At 35.1% G+C, this 23,470-nt stretch overlaps 1 protein-coding gene across 1 annotated transcript in view; it reads left to right on the forward strand.

Annotated features, from left to right (window-relative positions):
- The window catches only part of LOC122220693 (muscular LMNA interacting protein), a 213,705-nt gene that overhangs the window by 187,251 nt on the left and 2,984 nt on the right, over nt 1–23,470 (forward strand). Inside the window, exon 11 of the mRNA XM_042940388.1 lies at nt 10,298–10,426. Coding sequence (XP_042796322.1) covers nt 10,298–10,426 — 129 coding nt within the window. The remainder of the gene's footprint in view (nt 1–10,297; nt 10,427–23,470) is intronic.

The raw sequence follows: 23,470 nt of genomic DNA on the forward strand, positions 1-23,470 counted from the left end.
GATTTCTTTATATATCTTTTAATCTTTATTATTTATAATTATGAATTCCTGAACAATAGGCACCTTCAGTAGAATTGCAAAAGTTGCTAGTAAAGCAGTATGAGATACTAAGAAGGCAAAATCACTGTTTAATACTGATTTTTCCCCTTTTTAAGCAATTGTTTTTGTGTTCTACATCCATAGCCAACAACAAGTCATCTTGTCATTGTTATGCCAAAATGATATTATTTTCATTTGTAATACTGAAAACCCATAAAAAGTATAGTTTGACTCTTAAAAATAGCCTGATTAAACAAACTGCTTGGGTATATTCATGTTTATACATATGGTGTATATATGGGGTGTGTTTGGATGTGTATGTGTGTGTCCGTGTATTAATAGTGTCCATTAGTTTAGAAGAGTGGCTGGCAGCATAGTATAGGTGAAAGCATGCTAGAATGGGGGCCAGAAGAACCATCTTTTATTCCTTCTCTGGCACTAGCTACTGGGCTGACAGCGGATAAGTCACAAATCTGAAATCTAGTCCTCAGTTTCCTAAATGAGCAACAAGGGCATTCTATTACCTACTTTCCAAACCCTTCCAGCACTGTGAGTCTATGATTACTAACAGTGTGATGTGAAGGAGTTGCCATGGAAACAAGCATTGAAATAACATAATAAAGTTGAATGGTTTCCCAGTTTATATATGGAAATATTACCACAGCTATTTTAATATTTGAAATAATGATATACTTGTTTCTTGAGATAAATGAGTGAAATATATATATACATATACACACATACACATATATCTCAGTTCTTGGCTTAATATTATAAGAAACTATTTCAAAGAGGCAAATATATATAATGACTTCATAAAAAGAGACACATAAAAACAACTCACTGTAAATGTAATAAATAAACCGTTTCTTGCCTAATAAAATAATTCTGTGAATTTTAAGTTTGTGTTCTTTAGGGAGAAAAATACAAAGCACTGCTTTGACTGACTTTAATGATAATTTCTTTGCATTTGCTTTAGACTCTTTCTCTAAAGAGTTCAATGAATTTCTTAACCAAGTTTTAAATTAAATTTTAATCCCCCAATTCCCTTGAGATATAGGTTGGTTTGTGAAGGGATTATTATCAAGCAAGCTTATCACACACAAAAAGGAACATCTGGATTGATATAATCATTCAATTTAATCACTTTGACTTCTATTTCATGATACTAACCCTGTGTTTCGTTACTTGGGGACGGAATAGGATAAAAATAATTGTATGCAAGGAATGCCATATGACATTTATTTCTTTAGGGATTTATGATATTTTTGCTCTTAAGTAATATATGAATGAAATTTTAAGTTTTCATTTTTATGAATGAATTTCCAATATTTGCCATCTCAAACCCTCTTTAGTATTAACTTCTAAATAATTTGAGTGAGAATGCCTTTGGAAAACAAAACTACACACACACACACACACACACACACACACACACACGTATATGTGCATTTGTTTATAGCATCACACATATAGGTACCATATAATAGGTAATTTGATATTATACATTGCTTTTTATAAAATATGTGTGTGTGTATGTAGCACATAAAAACAAAATTTGGGGGAACATATGATAGATTATAGTTAAATTATGTAAGTAAATATGTTTTATATAAAATAAGCCATTAGTTAAAATTATTTTAGTCCTATTTTAGGGAAAAAATATAATAAATTGGTTGATGTGAAAATATACGAGAAATCACTGTGGTGATACAAGCTTAATACAGAAACCATTTTGCTTTTGAGATTTGGCATTTTCAGGATATGCAAATTTTTTATACTTTTTTCTTTTAACTTGGCTACCTAGTTGTTTGTTTACACTGCAATTGTGCCAATTCAACATTTGAAAGAAAAAAAGAAATGACCATGTCCCTGTGTCCCTTATTCTTAAGATATTTCCACTGTTTACTCTGGAAGCCAAACTATTTAGTATTCGGCTCAGGAGAATGGAATGGATATGGAAAAAGTTCACCAACTGTGCCTCAGTTTCTCTTCTTCTGTTAAACAGCATCACAGTGCATGAAAACAGGAAAGGGGCTTAGAGATGAGGGTGTTGGAAACACCCATCTATAAAACGGGAGGTTGGAATAACTACTCTGTCAACCCACAGGGGGACGGCAAGGCTCATGTATCATATGTGAGGTTGCTAATATAGCCTGGTACCTATGAGAGGTGTTATTATTGCACACATGACCTCTGAAGTATTATCTCAGAGATAATATTTTTTATGGATAAAGAAACAGAGGCCCACACAGAGTTTAAATGGATTATCTCATATCACAGTGATAGTGACCATTTTTGTTCTGGGTGACTTTCAAACAAATCATTATGAATTTTAGATAATTAAAAAAGAATAAGGAAAGGTTGATGAAGGAGTTGGGAAATTTGGCCTCCACAGAAGTATGAAATTCATTGGGCACTTCCAGTGTGGGCCCTGTTCTAGCATTTTCCCATAGCCTGAAAAGATATGATCACTTATGAAAGAGGAGGAGACTGGGTGGGGTCAATTTGGATGTGGATATTTCACACCTGTAAGTAGACTACTCCTAGCATAATAATGGGAGCAAAAGGAAAGGAGATATAGCATACAAAGCTTTGCTAATTCCTGAGCTGAGTCCTCACAATATTAACAGAGGCCAGTGGGGCCTTTTCTTTGGATGAGAACATAGTTTAGGTCCTCCAGGATGGGTAGGACACTGGCCTCCCTTGGTGGTAGCTAGGGAAGCTTGGTTTAGAAGACATTTGGCTTTTGATTTTGATATTTAATGCCATTACCAAATGTTCATTGTTGCCCAAGATGAATACTGAATCTGGAGAGTACAAAACAATAGTTTAAAAAAATGAGCCACATGGCTATATACAGGTAAAAGCAAAATGCTGCTTACTGGAACATTATAAAGAAGAGTGCTTAAGCTTTCAGATACTTTGTTCCCAGTTCTGAATACCAGCTGATGTGTCCTGCTTTAGTGGTGCATGAGTCATTGTTCTGAGGGCCCTTGAGGTCACTGTTGTTCAGAAAATGCAGCCCTGAAAGCTTTTGTGTAGAACTGATGTCTTCTTCAAGCTGAAAGGAGGTTTGTCCTTGACCAGTTTTCCTTGACACAACACACTTAAGTGCTACAGCATTTATCATCTACACCTCTTACATTTTGAGTCATGCTATTGTCTTTTCTTCAACCATTGGAATACTTCAACCCAGCCAATCTGTGTTGTTGTACACATTCCATCAAATGTTTCTTGAGCTAGGGGATGTGGTTTATAGTAACTGGAGTCCTATGTATGTTTTTATTTTTTTTAAAAATATTTTAGGTAGGTACTTTGCTGGATGGTGTAGATCATTTAGAATCAATACTTTATGTTATAAATGCAAAAAGAAGAGGAAAGTTTTTCCCTTTCAAATTTATTTTATGGTGTTTTTTTTCTTGACAAAATTCTGTCATGAACATTATCCTGTTAGATTCTCGCAATTGGCAGGAATTGTTATTCCGTTATTCTGATGAAAAAAAACTGAAGTCCACATATCTACAGTTGTGTGTCAGTAGTCCCATAGCTAATGGGTGCTATGAAAATCTTTCTTTTTCCCTCAGTCTTGGAAATTTTGCTCTGCACTATAGTGTTTTGAAATATGGGATATTTATTCAAGGGGTAGAAAAGGCTTAATTGTTTGCTTCAAGCATATAATATTATTTATCTTAAAAGAATGAAAGCTAATCAACATTTATTAATTGAACGAGTGAACCAGCTAAATCATTTAGATAATATTGCTTTTGTCAACAGTTTTGACTGGTAGTATGTTTTTGAGTTTCTATGAGCTGGTTGCCACAGAAATTCCAAAATATATGCATATGTATAAAACACTGGGGACTAAAGACAAGACGGAAGCAAATGGGTAAAAGAAACACTGTGGTACTTTCACTAGCTCTTTGGATCCATCAAATTAGTAGAATTTCTAGCCAGTTCACAGAGTTTGCTATATGCTGTGTTTATTATGTTCTTGCTTTTTATTGTACATTTTATTTCTTCTAAAAGATAAAAATAGACCCGTAAGAATGGAGACCCTGTTCTTTATTTCTGTTCTTCCCTCATTACACCACTGCAGGGCTTAATACTGTTATCAAAGGCAATTAAACACAGTCCAATAGTTGAAGTTACTAATTTAAGAAGAAGCTTGCTCTAAGAAGCCATTATTTTAAAATATTAATAATGGATTCTCCAGGTCAGTGCTGGCAACTAATTTTCAACTCTGGTCTCCAGCCAGAGGCAGTACCAACTTGTTGTCCTAGAATTATGATTTCAAGTTCCAAAGGACAGAAATAATGTTTATTTTCACGGTGCCCTGGAGTAGCAATGTTCCAGCATAAGTGTACACTTGATGAGTTATAAAGACAAATTAACAGCAGGCTCAGACCAGTGTCCCATGGGCCGTTAAAACCTTTCACAGGCCCCAGGAACTCTACATACTCTGGACTTTTTCCCCCTCAAAATTAGCAGTAGGTTTAAATGTGTTCTCCTTACTTCTACCCCACCCTCAAATTCTTCAAAAGAGCCGATATCTTTTTCTTTTGATATTAAAACTTTTATCGGTATCGCTATAAGCAAACGGGAGGAACAACAACAATTGTTTTAAATGGAGAAGTTGAAAATCTTGTAAAGTTCCCAAAGAAGTGATCTCTGGCTTTGACTTCTCATATCCATCAGAGATGAGAACTTCAGCCTCTACTCTTAACTCTGACGGTGGAACTCCTCAATCCACTTCCCTTCTTCCGGTCCTCTATTGGTGAAAGACCATATGGATCTTCTAGCCTGAGGATTTCTCTCTTCCTGAGTTATACTGAAATCAAAAAGTCAATCCAGAAAAAGTAATGGGAGACCCCAAGCTGACAGTCAGCACCCCTTGAGGCCTTCATATGGGATAATAGCCAGCATCCTGAGCTCTTTCTGGCTGTCAATTAATTTATTCATTTTTCAAGTAATGATTTAGCTCCTTCTAGGTTCCAGGCACAGTTCTAGGTGTTGGAGATACAACGGTGAACAAAGTAATCATCTCTGTCCTCATAAAGCTTACATTCTAGTGAAGAAAGCAAAACAATAGACACATAAACAAATGTCATATTACAATAAGTTCTATGGAAAAAAATTAATAATAGTAAGGGAGGGAAGGGGAAATTGGCATTCCAGGGAGAAAAGAGTTCTGGAAAAAGCAAAGAGCCCAAGTGTAAACTCCCTGGGGGGAGAGTATCATAGTGTCTGTGCTAGAGTGGGGAGAGTGGTGGGGACGTGAGAGGGATCACAGCAGCAGATAAGATTGGGAAGAGAGAGGCTAGTAGGGCATAGGAAAGATTAGGTCATATAGCACTTGGTAGGCATTACCTTACAGGCATGGCAAGGGTTTTGGCTTTCACTCTACATGAGAAAGTGAGGCATTAGAGAGCTTGGAGAGGAGTCAAGTGACACGACTTGACTCATAGTGTGATTATTTGGTGACTTACTCAACTGAGTTGTCAGCCCTCTGAGAACAAGAGTTATACACACTATACTTCCTGACATAGATTAGGTCGCAATTGGCAAAATGGCTCCAGAGAACGTCTGATAGATGTGTGCTTCAGAGATCCAAAACAATGGTTATTTTGTCTTTGAGGTGCTTCAAAAATGTCTTATATTCAGTGTAGATCAGTTCTCTCTCAGTAGGTTCATCATAAAGGATTGAAATTTTCCATTTAGAGAAATTTCTTGTTATTCTTTCTGTTCCTTTTTTGTTAACTATGGGAGTCATTGCCTGTTTTCATTTCTCCACTTAGGCTGGTAAGGAAATTATGGAGTTGCTTTTCCTGGCATCATAAGAATAACAGTTAAATGTATTAGTCATGAGTCTAGCTGGATCTATGGATTATATTTAGAGAAAAATGAAAGAAGGGCCACTTTGGGCTTGTTTAGTTGCTGGCAATGACAATCTTACAGTAGCTCACCTTAACAGACTCTTCCAACTTGATTAATGTAATTACCTTTGTTTTTGTTTGGACACAAACTTATGCCAGAATTAGAGAACAAAAGTCTACTTGAAGTCTAAAGATATCAGGGGGCTATATGCAAGGATGCAATGTAGATTAGAAATCAATAAAAGACATTCTCCTCTAAAGGCTTTCTTTTAGTCTGGAGGCAAAGCTCAAAGTTAAGCAGATGTCTCTGGGATGGCAGACCAAGGAAGATCTATCTTTAGGTGGGTTGCACAACATTTTAGTGGAATGAGTTCTAGTTGAGGGCACATGAATCACCTAGAGATTTTGTTAAAATGAAGATTATGATTCAGTAGTTCTGGGGTAGGGCCTGAGATCCCACACTTCTAACAGGTTCCCAAGTGATGCAGATGCTGCTGGTTTACATACCCCATCTTGAGTGGCACAGTGTTAGCAGAACTCTTATTTGGATAGATCCATTAGTTTACTTTGTGTTGGCAATTTAATCTTCAACAGATACAGATTACATAAGCATTTGACATTGAGGAACCAGCAGACAAGAAGTGCAGAGAAGAAATTAACTAATATTCCAAGAGATCCTTACCTTGCCAGCAACAGCACTGGTTGCTTTATTTAGGCTATTTTATAGATGTTCTAAAAGGCACCTTGAGACACTTGTTTGGGTGATGGATTTGCATATGCAGAGACAAGACTTATGTAAAAACTCTATGTGGTATGATGACGGAGAGGACAGGAATGTAAATAATAAATGTGCCATTACTCATTATTAAAGGACCTACTCATGGATGATTATAATCCTTTAGCTGAAAGTCCAGACAGGGAAAAGATGGAGAAGGTACCTTGAACAGCTTTTTCAAGGTCATACAGTCTATGAACACTATTGCAAAAATTAAAGTCTATAAGCTTGATGCCCTCCTCCTGGCAATATCATGCTGTTTTCTGTGAGTATATTTTTAACCAAGTCCAGAGAGAGACATCAGTACAAATTTTATGTCTTGGCCATGCAAACTACAGAGTGCTTTAGTAAATTCAATTTGGTATGGTGTGTGTGTGTGTGTGTGTGTGTGTGTGTGTGTGTGTGTGTGTGTTGTGTGTGGGGGGGGGTGAAAGGAGGATGTATGAATGTGTATATTGAATAAGAAAACATCATATCCTACAGTATTTTAGGAATGGTCTTTTGGCAGGAACTTTTTTATATGCCATATTTAAAGAAAGAAAAACCGGATTTAGTAAGACTAGTGAAAAGAAAGGTAAAATGACATCAAATGAAGTAATAGTGGCCAAAGCCAAGTATGTGTCAATGGACAGTAGAAATAAAACAGAAGCAATGAATTTAAAAGAAATCAAAAATTTAAAAATATTGGAACTTTGTTATTGATTGGACAGAAGAAATTATGGAGGTGGGTATTTAAAAATGATTTTAAGTCTCTGTCTATGCTGTTTCTCCATATGTTTCTGTCTTACAGTAGGCATAGGAGTAATTAAAATCATGGGTTTGATGATTAGATCTGACCTGGATTTAAATCTGACTTCTTCACATATTAACTGCATGACTTTGGCATGTAATTTATTTTCTCTAAGTCTCTCACAGGGTTGTTTGTAGGGAATTGATGAGATAATCTATCTAAAATACTGAATATAGAGCCTGATCACATATATAGGTAAGATATAGAATCTGGATATATGGGAGAATGATGGTGTCATTATCTGCAATGAGTCTTCAAGGATTTTGATATTGATTTCAAAGCATGTGAAATGGTATGAGCAAGGTGTAGAGGCTGTCATGAATATGACTTGTCCATGTACTATGATTTATGGATAGTGCATGAGGTTCAGAATTGGGCCACCAGTGTTCAATTTCCAACTTGACCATAGTGACCAAATACTGATCTCTGGGTGAGGAGGATATGGTTAAAACTTATAGAATGGGAAATGTGAACAATGTCCAAGGCAAACTATGTCTAGTTTTATGCTCAGAGTTGGCTTCCATCTCTATAAAATACTACTGAGTGACACCAAGTTAAGATGCAGGAGAAAAAACAGGACTGAGGAAAGAAGTGACAAATACAGTGTAAGAATCAGGACAACTCTACCAAGGCCAAGTAGGCAAACTAGAATGAGGAAGCCTCAGACTTCAGGGACACAGAGTCCAAGAAAAGAGCATGTGGGACATCCAATAGAGTAGAGGAAATAGGGAAATAATTATTGTCAAATTATCAGACAAGCATCAAATTCAGGAAATTCATAGGAACTAAGGAGCATAAAGGCTGGTAAGGAAACATATATGAAACATGGGTGATGATTCTGATACTAAAGCTACTTGCTATCTAGAGGAGTCTCTTTTTTGGTCTCACCCTGGAGGTTGATGATCCCAAGAGAGAAGATCTGAGTGAAAGTCTCCAGGCTAGGATAACCCAGATTATCAGCCTGCCAGCAATACAAGGGTCAGGGTCTCTGGCAGAGGGATTCTCTTAGCATATCAAGTGAATTTGGTGACATTTCTCCTCTCTGCCTTCATCTTTTTGCCTACTCCCACCAAGCTTAGCTCCTAAAGCTCCATGTTGGTTTTAGAACCTGGTGGGCCCCGAGTACTAAAGTTGTTGCATTGATTTCCTACCTCACAAAGGAGCAGAAGAGAAGGAGAAGGTAGAGTAGGAGAAGGAAGGGGAAATAAAACAGGGAGTCAAGTGAAAAAGAGAGACAAGAAATCTGGAAAACTTAGGATCATGACCCAAATATCAGGTGTCTCCCTCATTATAGGTGGTTATAGAAATCAGTAGCTGCTGAGGCTTTGTTCTTATGCTGAGTTTACTGCAAGGATACTGCTCTCATACATATACTCCACTGTGCGACTTCATGCATAATTGGATGTTACTTGCTCATTTTTTTCCCTCTTGAGAGAAATCAGAGTTTCTTAAGTGGGAAATATTTCTCAGCCTGGGGAAGATAGAGACTCTTCTCACTCTGTACTTCCCTAGTTGACATAAATATGAAAGGCAACTGGGAAAATATCGATTGAAAAAGTATTGCAGAGTGGCATTTATTCAAGCCTCAAAATGTATCAGGTGGTTTATAGAGCAGAGAGATAGACATAGTCCCTTAAGGCTTAAATTGTGAGCATCAGTGTTGATTGAGGAGAGCTAATTTACTATATTCAGAAAGGAAATGGTGTTGAGAAGAATGATTACGGCAAAATGCTCAGCCAGAGAAAGTGTCACAACTTTTTATTGAATTGTTGTTTGGGATGTTTTTGTAAATTTATCAATCATTTTGTGACATTTTACAGTGTAACAAGGTTTTGGTGTTTGTGAAACATCATTCTGAAATTGCCCCAAAGTAGATTTCTCTGTCTCTCTCATCAAACTGACATTGCGTACAAGTTTATGAATCTTGAATGACTAGTCTAGCTAAAACTCTTTTGGTTGCAAGTTACAGAAGTAAATTTGAGTTTTAAAAAGTAGAAAATCTTGTGTTAAAAAAAGGAAAGTCTCAGGGAGCCTCAGGACAAGAAATTCAGCTGGGCCCCAGGAATGTTTTAGAATTCAGTTCTGGAAAGCCCCCTAGTGTCTCTTCTCTCTAGGCTCCATGCACTTTGCTCTCTTTCTTGATCTCATCTGATATGCTTTTTATGGCAGATTAAGTCTTTCTTATAGTTCCCAAATTGACATATTATAATTTCAACCTTCCCAAGAAATTTCAGAATGGTCTATTCCTTTTTCACATTCTTAGAAGAGAAAATCTGGTTTCACCTCCCTAGCCTTTTAGGTCAGAAGGCCATCCCTGGTTTCATTATACATAAAATGAACATAGTTTCCAGGGACCCAGCTCTGTGGATGTTGGGGCATGGGGGGTAGTTTCCAGAAAAATAAATTGTTAAAGGCTTTGAGACTGTGCCAAATTCATCTCTCCTTACCAGAATGAGAATGCTGCCTGGTGCTAAGGACATTCTCCATAAATATTTGTCAGATGAAATATTTATTGGCTGAATGAACTGGTGAGGATATAGGAACACATTTGGCTAGATAAATGAGGAAGGTTTTTGCATTTTGAATGTCATGATAATAGATCTTTATGAGTTCATTGATGTAATGGTTAACTTTAAAGTTATTTTAGTTAAAATCATTTGATTTCTAAGCTGATCTATGTATCGGTAAAATCATTTTAAAATTTAAAAATTATAATTTTTTGTGAGAACATTTGAATAACTTAACAATATACATATTCATTCATTTTAATGGTATTTATTTCTTTGTTTTTAAAAATGTTATTTGACATTCATGAAGACTAAGCCTGGAGTGATTCGCCCAGTACCTGTAAAATCCAAAATATTACTGAAAAAAGAGGAGGAAATTTATGAACCCAACCCTTTCAGTAAATACCTGGAAGATGATAGCGACTTCTTTTCTGAGCAGGTGAGCATACATAAGACAAAGTCTTTGATATTTTGACAAATAACTGTATAAGTAATGGAGATGCCTCTTGAGTATAGTATATGCAAGAAAATGTTCATTTGATTGGAGTATCCTTAGTAATAAGAAAAGTTCTAATTTTTGCATAATAAAAAGAAATTCATATATTCCTAGGATGATATCTTGAAGTATTTCAAATTAAAAAAAAAAAGTTTTTTCTACCTACTGCTGGCATTGTTTTGGGAACCACTCTCCATAAAAAAAAGGCATCATGAAGTCATTGGTTGGATGGGTCATACAGGTGTTGCATTCTTATTTCTAAATTCCTGCATCTTTTTTTAAGAGCTGCAATATTTGATATTTAGCAAAGGATCTATTGTACAGATGCATAGTAACACAGTAGAGATGATACGAACCCCTAGATTGAGCAGTAATAGGGGATAGGAGTTTAATATATTTTAAGGCTTTTTTGGTCATTTGGTTTATATGTAAAAAAGGTATATTGTCTTCCTCTTATATATCTTATATGTTGGAGGAGGTATAATGGAAGATTTTTGATGGTAGTTTGTAAGCTATTAGGGAAACATATGAAAATACACATTTATGTAGTATAAAAGTCCATAAATTATTTCAGAGAGAAACTCTGCATCTTTATTTATCCTATTAAAATGCAACAAATAGGCATGGGTTGTATATTTTATATCTCAAATACCATTCTATGGATAAGCAGTGGAAGCAATATAGAAACCTTTCCCCATACAACCAAGGAATGTAAAAACACTACCCTTGGTAATGTGTAATAAAATATACTTATGAAAGAATATAAGGTGATATACTCCTTTTAAATTTCACTTTGGAAATGATAATTAAGAATATTCTTGAAATATTTGTGAATCATAAGGAATATCTTATCTTCCACATACGAGCTCTATAACATCTCTCTAGCCGTCAGTTTCTTCATGTATAACATGAAGCATTCAGATCAGGTACTTTTTAAAGATCCTTCAAATTAAAAAATCTGGGTTTCTTAAAATCTAAGATTAACACTGATTGGGTCAGAGGTCCCTGAGTAGCCTTATAAAAATTCACCATAAATTGTTATACTTTTTAATTATAAAATGGAGGTGATATTTCCTGTTTATTTATATGTATTTTGTAAAGACTGATATGATCTGATAATTAAACATTTTAGAAGGCACTAATATCGTTGAATATGATAATTAAAGGCAGTTATTTTCATTATATAGAATAAAATGTAGTAGTCAATTTAAATTAGAGAAATCTTATTGATATAAATAGGATTGTTATCACTAATTCTACATGTAACAGAAATGAAAATTCATCATTAACAAAAACACTTGTTAAATATCTATTGCTTGCATGACACAAATATGTTAGAGGCTTAATGTGACATTTTAGACAGTATGGGATCATTATAAAAAGTATAAAAAATAATGTAGTCAAATGACAAAAATGCCAACAGTTAAAATAAACTTCACATATTATCCATGTAACTTACATTCTTCAAAATACCATCTAATGCTGTAAAATAATGATTTTGTCCTTTTATATTAGTATAATTTCAAATTTATGCATTTTACTTTAAACAAAACTCATTGTAGAATATCAGGTTATCTATTTATCACAATTTGCTGTCCTCAGAAATGATAAATTCTATTTTCAAGTTTAAGAAATTGTCACTAAAAGGAGTTGCCGTTTCTTTTCATTGCTTTTCCTAACTATACAGCAAGTTTAAAGCTCTGTTTATGCACAACATAAGCCTATGAATTTCCAGATAATTTGTGGAAAATTTGAATTCTTTTGCAAATATGGAGGTGCCATAGACATAATCGTATTTATATATATTTTTTCAATCAATTTATTCTTGTTTATATCCCAACTTCCTTGTGGAACATAAAAAGGGGTCTGCAGGCTGTCAGAATTGAAAGAAGTATGGCATACTACTTAAAAGTGACTTCCAAACACTGTCTGGTCTTACTCATTAACCTTGTATGAGAGGGAAAATAATAGAAACTTGGGGTCCTTGCATACTGGGCAACTACATGTACTATCAACTGGTCTCTTTATATTGAGTTCTAACTACCATCTTGGTGTGTCCAGAATCTACGATGGAGAAAGATAGCAAAGGCACATCGCAAGCGTAGATGCTTAGATCTACTTAAACTATCAATTGAGTAAGAGCAATTTATAATCTCAGCATTGCCACTTCATTAGAAGTTGAATAGAAGACAGTGCACTCAAGTTCACCAGTCACTATTGTGTTCTCCTTTACTACCGCCACAGAATAAATTGAATGGTTCTAAACTCAGTTGATCTCACCCACCCATGTAATGGAAAATTCTTTAGCCAGACAGTTGGGCCAAATTGAAGCAGCTCACATTCACTAATCTGCCTTGTACTGGGGACAGTTCCACATGACAGGAGATGCTGGATGGGATTGTTAAGTCAATAAATTTCCCCTAACAGCTTCACTGCCATAAAATATGATTTCAAAACTCTCTGTTACAAAATGTCAGACACTAAAGATGATGAGACCAGACGGAAATGTATTTACTGTAGCTTAAGAAGGTACAAGCAGGCAGCCTTTTGAACTGATAATGAACTGAAAATGTGCCTGGAGACAGCCTCTGAGTACTAAAAGCAAAGTTTGAAACCAAATGCATAATCAAATAATTGAGACTTATTAATCAACAGCTTTTACATCAAAATGGCATAGGCCAGGAAGCATCATTCTGTATTAGATGGGTTTTGTAACAAAGACTCTTCAGAATGAAGCTTATGCTTTTTTGAAATTACCTTTAAATCCATTATTGTATCAATCTGTGGTCCTTTTGACTTATTGCAAAATATCTCACACTCCACATTTGTATTTAAAACTATGGTGATGTACTTTGAAGCATACTCTATGGATGATCAAGGTCAGAGTTGGAAAGTAATTAACAGAATCGATTGGACAAATGGGCATCCAGAAGACACTGAGGCTTAGAAAATCAATTCACTGATGAGAATTAAGATACTAAGGAGCCCAATGATTTTTAGTTTATCTGACTATTTGTGAGTTGGCAAAATACATTGATTGTTTTCTGGTCATTTAGTGTATCTAATTACATAAAGGTGATTTCTTCACTTAAGATCCTCAATTTAGTATAAAGAGCAATTGCTAACCTCACTTGTATAGAATGTTATATGGAATATTCTCTTGCATTCTTTATAAATTAGTAACTGAATCCATAATATTAAATATGCCATTTTCTTCTTAAACCTTAGAGAAGTATATAAAAGAAAGCTTTGAACAGAATTAAGGAGGAAATATTGTTAACTCATCTGATTTTCCTGGAAATTTTCTTTTTAATGAGGAAGAACACTTCCCAGATGTGTGCCTCTTCATTTTTATTTTCCTTCTAATTTGCTTCAATAAGCAAAAGAACATGTTTTGTGTGAAAATGACCATTTAGTGAATTTCCTCCACACCACTTCACAGAGAACATAAAGGAATAATTATAAGAAATTTTCTTTTTTGCAGTATTTTCAGTCTTTCTTTTCTTCTGATTTTTCTTAGACATCTGACTTCCCTACCAAACTCTCTGTTTGACATTCAGCTTTGATGATTATGTGGGTGACTTTCACATTTCTATCTAATTATTCATAAAGTTGGATTTCTACTGTGACCTTCCCCTTCACTTCCTTGTGTCGTGCACATGTTAATATTACAGAGCAAGTACTCACCGTTGTCCTAGGTGAAACTGACAATACCGCCTTTTATTCCAAATGACTTCTGGCTTTGTCATAAATTGCTGCTTTTTCAATAATTGTTTCTCAATCAAGATGGCTTGCTTTTTTTGTCATAAAAATATCTCTTATCATTGCTAACCTTTAATTAGAAATATTTTTGAATTTAAAATGTTTAACCTATTTAGGTCTAGAAGTGATTAAGTGGTTTTCTGAATTGTTTTAAGGGAGGGAGAATTGAAATTCCTTGTGTTACATTTCTTTTGGAAGGGTTAAGACCAGAGATTTGGTTTCTCCACATTTTAGCAAGTTTATTCAAGTAATGAAATCTTTGTGAATTTTTTTCTTCTTTGTTTTGTCTTCCTCCCTCCCTTCCTTTCTTATTTTCTTCCTCCCTCCCTCCCTTCCTCTCTCCCTTCCTTCCTTCCTTCCTTCCTTCCTTCCTTCCTTCCTTCCTTCCTTCTTTCCTTCCTGTATATGTAATAGGTAATAGACAATTTATCATAAACAGGTAGTATACTGTATGTAATAGATAGTTTATCAATATAATAAACTGTTTTCTTTTAAAAAAATGTTCTAGAGAGACAGAATTTGCTTTTTCTCTGGAATGTAATCAAATAGGATCACCTCTTCAAATTAAAAATTTCATCTCTCCCTTTTTTTTTTTTTTTTTTTTTTTTTTTTGGTTTAAGCTTTCTCTTGACCTTGTGTAATTATTGAAGTTGGGAGACTGGAATCAGGGTTGCAATTTTCTGTTGCAGTTGTCTACAAGCTAAGAGAAACTTATTTTCCTGTCCCCCTTCCTTTGCCTTCTATAGGGTTAAAGTCTCGAAGAGAGTCTTACTTGCTTTAAAACAAGCAAACACACAAAGAGGACCCATTGCCACTTTGATCATAATAGATAGAATTATTCTAATAATTCTAATAATTAGTTAAGCAACTGAATTCTAATAATTAAACTCTGAGGCAATAGTTGCTTAACAAATATTGGTAGATATGGGGTATCTGACCATACCCTAACCTACCAGGGAAACAAAGACAATCTGAAAGCTTTATGCAAATGTGGTCTTTGATGTTTTGTTAATTCACGATGTCCCCATCTATCTTTATTTAAGAGGAATGGCACTGCCTTATTTAGAAACTCTCATGTAAATCATGTTCCAGTTTTAAGATAAGGTCTTGTGAAAATTAAATATTCTGTGTTATTTTTCTCTGATGAGTGTCAAAAGAGAGAAGGTAGCTGTGTAAAAATATTTTAAGTAATATCCAGAGTAAACGTTAGTTAGAGATTAGAAAATTGTATTTACTGGCAAGGAAAAAGATACCTTCTTATGCTTTACTTACAGAAGTAAACTCCCTGAGCTTTGAGTCAAGGTCAGCCTGTAGGTAGAACTCTAGATGGTAACAATCACAGGCCTTTGGCATGGTTTTGTCTTCTGGCATGCAAGACAGTCTGGTAAAACTAGTGCTCCTCAACCAGGACACTGTCTACAATACTCCCCTTCTTCTCTCCTTACAAACTTTCGGTTCTACAACTGCCTTAAAATGGTTTGGACGGTAGTTATTAATAGTGTTACAAACAAAAATAAAACCCGAGGCCCAAAATGGTATCACTTAGAGTTTCCAAACCCCTGCTTAACACGTAAGTGATTTGTAGTTTCAACTTCCCTGGAAAATGTAGTCTTACCTTGCCAGTCAAGAATTTTTCAATCTGTGTCAATGAGTGCCTCTGGAATCATTTCCACCCACCAATGAAAGGGGAAGTAATCTGCATGATAAGGATACCTTGCTTTTCCCTTGAAAGCCACCTCCAAGGAACATTCCTTTTCTTTGCTAGTAATGTTCTTGCCCCACCCTTCTTATAAAAGGCTTCCCTTTTGTAGAACTCCTTAGAGCTCCCCTCTACTTGCTAGATGGAGTGCTGCCTGGTTCATGAATCATTTAATAAAGCCAACCAAATCTTTAAAATTTTCTTGATTGAATTTTGTTATTTAACAATAAATATCCTTAGGAAATGCAATCAGAGTGAGAGCCTTTTGATTTTCTTTTCTCTCTTGAACGATTTTCTTTGACCCATGACAAGTGGAATCAAGGTAGAAAGCATAGAGGGGGACCTAGTAAAAGTTGGATGTATTATCTGAATATAAATGCTAAGATTGATGTGTTTGAAACACATTATACTCTCTAAAGCACTAGGGACATTGTTGCTTATTTTAACGTGTGGGTGAGATTAGACAGTCTTTGATGACAAATGTAAAGGTCACAGCAAGATATATAAGTCTGAAAATGAGTTATGTGAAGAGAGTTGGAAACCTTCTCTTTTCTGTGATCCAAGATAAAATAATTTAAGGTGGGTAATTTAGGCAGAGAAAACAACAAATCCAAATGAGAAGAGCAACCAAAAGAATGTTTGGAGAGAATGAATCAGAGATAAAAGTGGTAAAAAAAAAAAAAAAAAATGGTTTTTTGAATTTCATTAAAGAGCCAAACACAGCCTGAGTGAGAAGTCCAGCATATGGAAAATTGAATTCAGGCTGGTGAAACAGGTCATTTACAAAAAAATATATAGGAAAAAGAAAATGGAATACATTATACAAATGCAAAAATGTAGTTTTCTTTATTTCAAAGTCTACATGGAAAGGAAGATCTGTAGTAAATTTATAAATTCAAAATTGGTGATTCCTTAGGGATGAAAGAGCTGGCAGGTTTTTTGACTTTTTTGAAATAATGTTCTAATCTCCAAATATGGACATCCTAAGAGAAATATAATCTCTTGTAGCCAGGCCATCCAAATATCAATTTGTCTAATGGACCTTTAGACGTGTAATATGTTTTTTTTTTTTAAATCTTTACTCTTTCTTGAAAATAGAAAATTGCATTTGGTCTTAAAATAAACAACTCATGAGAAGCTGGATTGTTGGTTATCTTTATCTAGTAGAGCTGAGAGGCTTAACATACTTTACCTGTTCAAATAAAACCAAGTGTATATGATATCCATTGCATTTGGTACGTTCGGAAAAACAGAGGTTTTTTTTTTTTTTTTTTTTTTCAATCTTTGTCTAATCCATTTCTGGAAAATATTGGGTTCTCATGAATTGCATTTGATAGAAGAACTGGCCTTTTGCAGGGTATTGTAGGGTCAGGCTAGTTTCACCTCTGAATTTAGAATCCCCATCCAGGCAGGACCTGATGACCTTATTTGTTCTGATGTATAATTGAATCAAAAGAAAACTAGAACAGCTTGGTTTTGCTGGAAGAGTTCTGAAATCTGGTTTGTAGTTGTGGAAGTGTGATTAACCAGCTCTACCCTTTGCATTTGTGAATCAGGAAACTCATCCATGAAGTAAGGGGATTGGGTGAGCCCAGTGGTTCTCACCTGGGGTGACATTGCCCTAAACGTTATTGGTTGTCACAACCAGGGATGCCTCTGGCATTTAGTGGGTAAAGACCAGAAATGCTATTAAACATTCTACAATATACAGGACAGTCTCCCACAACAAAGAATTTTCCTGCCTGAAATGTCAGTAGTGCTGGAATCGAGAAATCCTGGACCAGACCATTTCTTGGTTCCCTTCCAGCTTCAAGAATACTATGACTAATGAAGCTCAATTATACCCTGCTAAGGGCATTTCAGTTCAACTGACAGTGACTAGGTGTCTTCTTTTTGTGTCTTAACTAAGAATTTTTCCCTATTTGATTTGTACAAAGGAGGTAAGTAAGCCTCCATTTATGGAATCTCCCACGTTCCATGTAGCCTCTACTTGTAATGATAGCCCTGTTAGATAAAGGGAATACATTTTCATTGGCTCTAGATATTTCAGCAACGTTATGGCTTCCCCATCTTCCCAGACATTTATTCCTCATTCTTGTATTTCCCCACTTGTTAGATTTCAAGAAAATCAAACAAAAGGAGAAATTTTTGAATATCAGCCAGTCTGTATGAAAAATGCATGCTGTTGGATGGAGTCATTCCTGATCCTGGGCCTCATTACATACCTGCAAAACGTGGGCATTGTACAAAATACTTTCAACAGTGCCCTCTTACCCTGAAATTCTGTGTCTATGTCTTTAAATATTATTATAATATAATAAATAGTATTAAATATTACTTAAATATTATTATAATATGATAAATATTATTATTAAAATACTATTTAAATACTATTGCATGATATTTCTCCTCCTTAGGTGATTTGAAAAAGGAAAAGAAAAAAAGAGCAAGTGTTACTTAGGTCATACCTTTGGAGAGATGGAAAGTCTTCTACTCTCCTGCTTAGGTCAAAATCATAACAAATTGTTCTTATTGCCTGGCATGCAGTCCCTGCGGTGCTATGGTTTCCTGATGAATGGTGTTGCAGCTTCTCTCCACACTCATTCCTTTCTCTCTACTCATAGCATCCAACCTTTTAATGTTTGTGCCAGGCTCTGCAATAGATAGGAGTGACTCTACTGGAAAAGGAGCAGATAATATCCCTGCAGCATGAAGCTTAGATTCTAGGGGATTCTACATACTCTGAACTCTGACCTCAGCCTCTTTTTGCCACTCTTAACCTTCTCTGCAATCCTCCATACCTCCTCACTCATAACTGTCCACTGCACACTCAGGCTGCACCTGCCGTGGGCTGCTCCTCTGGTCCTCTGATCCATTAAGGGACTGATCTTGACTGCTAGTAACCGCAGTTCTTGACTCTTCTGCTTCCTGCAAAGGAAACTTTATGATAGAATGCAATGGAAAGAACATGGATTCTATGTGAGCCTAGAAACTGTGAACTTCAATTTCATCCTAGAAAAATAGGACTACAAGTTCCATTTGTAATGGTATGCATATTAATACCCATTTATGATTCCATGAAATAGTCACTGCAAAAGGGCTCTGGACACTTTCAAGGGAGTGCACATTTGAAATATTTATTGTTATTGTTTCCTTTAACATCACTATAATTTTGGAAGAAGGGCACTGACTCCTTGCTAAAGGGTCACCAAATAGGTTCTCCTTCTCCCCACTGTTGGGAGAAGTCACAGAAGTCTCTCTTCTATGTTGCTTTTTGACTTCTTCAATATAAGTTGTTCCTCTCCACCAAATACATGTAGGCGGGCAACCTAAGACAAGAATTAAACTATGTGTATAGAAAAACATAAGACTCAGCATTTTAACGCTCTAGTGCCCACTGCGATTGATTACAGAATATTTTCTTCCTTGTCCTTTGAACACGTCGCCATCAAATATCTTCACGCTGATCTAGTTCATCTGCTCTGTGAAGCTTGCTGTTAGACAGTCACAGACTCTAAGCCCTAAATAATCCAAAGCCTATCTTCAAAATTATATTTTAATCATTTAAAAACTTTTTTTGGTGAAGGGGATTTGAAAAAGCTAAGCATATGCTATGTCTTTTCATACTTCGCAAGTTTACATTTTTTTGGTTCAAATGAGGATTTGAAATAGATAAGTGTGGCTTTAAGTACGTCTGTTTTTAAAATGCATATGAATTCTTCAGAATTAGGACTGATAAACAAGAAGTTATGCCATATGTTCAAAATTAAGAGACCTAATTTATCTTGGCTTGATCTTCGGGGAATGTAGATAATTACAGTCTCTTCTTGGTAATTTGGGGTTTCTGTGACAGTGTCTGTAAAATGCTGATACGCCTTTGGCTGAAGGAGTCACTGGTTACGAAATACGTTGTAACTGTTCTTGACTTTATGAAGGGGGAGGGTGTTGTTTCAAACCGAAACTGTAGCAGAAATGCTATAATTCTGATTTTTAAATTGTTACAAGCTCCAGGCAGGAAAGGAAAACTGAAAACAAGGGCTGTATTTAAAAATAAGAGGTAGAAGGGAGAGAGGATGTGGTTAAAGGCTCCAGCAATGTCACCCAGTGGTGCTCTGAGTTTCCAGGGGCACAAATAGCTGCATGTGTGAAGTGGGGACAGAGGGAGCAGAGAGAAAGTAGATTTTCACCCTTTACTTCGGAACCACAGAAAAGGGGGTAGCTTTCAAATGCCAGGATGGAACAAAAGAGTCTCAGATGTGCAGGCTTTAATGAAAAGAGCCCATAGTGCCTTAAAAATGCCCTTTGGTGTTGCAATGAAAACAGCTTTTGAAGTTAAATAGTTTGACTTGATGGCTGAATAGAAAGTAGGCTTTTTCTAGAGTGGCAAATGCAGTCGATATGGCTATAGCATTCATTTTTGGATGTCTGTGTCAATACTTAATTCTTCAGTATCTCCAGTTCTCTTAATAGACACAGCAAAATTAATGTATTCACTGCATATTGTCCGCTACATTTTCCTCTAATGAACCAAGGTATTATTTGCTTCATAACTTCTTGTGATCTTTAAGGTTTTTAGGATATGATATAATCAACCAAAATAATTAATCCTTTTCTAAAAACCAAGCTCCTAAGTAAAGCTTATTTTACTCTGAAAAAATTTGTGCTGAGTATTTTTGTATTGAAAATGACAATTCTCAAGTAAATGAAAAACAGTTTACAGCATTTTATTAGAAATAACTGTTAACATATCTCACTGATAGAAACACGTATGAGACAATTTTATGACTCCTGTCCTTCCCTCAAAAACTAAAACATTAAAAGATTCATCCATTGAATGCTAAAGCAGGGTAGATGATGTTCATTTTCAGGAATCATTTAGAATAGTGATCTCCAAAGTAGTATCTACCAACCTCAAGATAATTCATTGGGGTGGAGGTGGGGTATGAGTCAGACATGGTAAAGATTTTATTGACTTTTTCCATCTAAAACAGGGGTCACCAACTATTACCTGTGGGCCAGATCTGGTCTACCGCCTGTTCCTATAAATAAAATTTTCTTGGCATACAATTATGTCTACTCATTATGTATTACCCAAGGATGCTTTCATGCTACCATGGTAATTGTGACAGAATATATGGTTTGTAAAACCTATTACATATACTAAGTGGACCTTCACAGAAAGAGTTGGCCACTTCCTGACTTAGAATTATAGGAAATATTTTAAGCTGTGCTGATTTATATGGGTTTACGATGGTGTCCTTTGTAAGCCTGAGAACCAGATAGTCACAACGTATGCATTTTTAAAGTGAGATTTCTGGGAAAGTGTCAGCTCTCCAGTTTGGTGCATTGAACAGAGAGCCCTCACTTGGCTGTTGCTTAAGCCTTTTGTCCTTGATGGAAGTTCATGTGCCCAGTTGGACATATGATTTATCACATTAACTATTTTTAAGTAAAATAATCCTCATAAAATTAACAAGTGACTTTACTTTAAAAAACCTCCCACAAAATAATCTAAATTGAATATACCACTAATATAGGAATATATAGCAAGACGTGGCAGAGATGATATAATATCTATATGTAGTATAAGCTTTGTTAATAGCCATATTATTAATTCATTATTAATAATAATATACCCATTCCTACATTTATAGTTTTGTCTTGAGTTTTAACTAATAATTATATGATGGCATCATAAGATAGTTACAGAGTAGGCATCAGGACATGGAGAAGCTGTGTAATTTCAGTACTGTTTAAAGACATGAGGTATTTAATATTACAATGTTTAAAGTTTTATGGAAGTCAGTGATAAGCATCTTTTTTGAGGAATATTCATAAAGGAAAAATTAAAAACCCAATTTAATTGGAAATATATATGTTCTTCCTGCTGCATAAAATACTGTAAAATAATACACAGAAAACTATAGAATGATACACTGAAATTCATTCCTTTGATACCATTAGAAATGCTTTGAAAATGCTTTGAAAACAGCTCTGAATATTTAAAGCAGTAAGTAGTGAGCAAGTGACACTATATTGTAATTTTATGATGCAGTTAGATCAAAGTATAGATTTAAAACTAGTCTCATTATATAGCATTTGTGTTCTAGATATAAAATAAAAAGAAAGTGACACTTTGGGGACCTAAAAGAGAAATAAGTCAGAGAAAATTTACTCCCTAAAGTGAGTGACTTCTTTATAATAAAATTACAGTTCTATGGGAAAACTGTGAATGTATAATCAGCAATAGAGTATATGAAAACATTGTAGGTATGAAGTTGAAGTTACATCAACATCCACAGATAGTTATGATGACAGGGATGATGTAGGTGTGCACACGCGTGCACTATGAGAGCCTGTTATATATGTTACATTAATATATAGTTAAGATTCTTATATATAGTAATAGAAACATAGGGATAAAGCTATGTGTGTGTATATCTTTATAATAATGAGATGGAGATTATATATGTAATATATATTAAATACATAATATTGTATATTTATAATAATGAGATGGAGAAGGACCAATAAAATCTTTGGAGTCATTCGGAGGTTCTAAAGTTATCTTATGACAAAGTATTTTAAAAAGCAACAAACTTCAAGATACATTATGACAATTTGGCTTTCCTGACCATCTGTATAGTGAAAGATTTGTTTTTCAACAAAATTTCGATTAAAGAGGAAATTCAAAATAAAATTTCTACCTGGGAAGAAATGAGAAAAAAAGTAATGAAACTATTGTCTATTAGAACTTAAGGAATACAGTTAAAATAGTCCTTGGAAGAAAACGTGCAACTCTAAACATGGTTAATGAATTAAAAAGAGAATAAAAATAAATCAATAAGGTATACAATGTATAGAATTTAAGAACAATAAAGTTTCCTATGCATAAGGAAAACAAGAAAAATAAATTTATAAGAATTGGCAAAAGAAAACTGGAAATCAGAAAGGCCATAGAAATCATAAACATAAAATGTTTTGGGAAAATACCTATAAAATAGTAGCAGTAGAGTAACACAGAAATTGTAAAAATACTTTCAAAATTCTGAAAGAAATTATTCTGCAACTTAGAATCCTATATCCAGAAAATTAAATGTAAGGGCAGAACAAAATCTTCAACATGCAAAGGTCAAAACTTTTCTTCTAATATTCCATTCCCCCCCCCCCACCCCCGAAGCTCCTTTAGGGCCCAGTGAATATGAGAGGAAACCAAGAAAGGCCTGGCATACTGGAAACAGCAGATGGCACATAACAGATAGGCAAAGAACATTTCCAAGGTGATGGTAAAGAGAATTGCAGGATAACAACTTAAGAAAAGCATAGAAGACAGCTAGCACAGATTGGTGCCTCAGGTGACATGGATGTGGAGGCTGTCACCACCAAGAATCCCTTCTCCTCTGCACTGTATTATCAACCAGACAGTGCTCAAGTGAGCCTGGCCAAGATTCTTAGCTCTCTATGACCTGTCCAAGTGCTGATACAATTCTGCTGTCCTCTCCCTGCCGAGCTGCCTGAAATAGCTG

This window comes from Panthera leo, chromosome B2 (assembly GCF_018350215.1).
Source record: "Panthera leo isolate Ple1 chromosome B2, P.leo_Ple1_pat1.1, whole genome shotgun sequence".
In the NCBI taxonomy this organism is placed as follows: Eukaryota; Metazoa; Chordata; class Mammalia; order Carnivora; family Felidae; genus Panthera; species Panthera leo.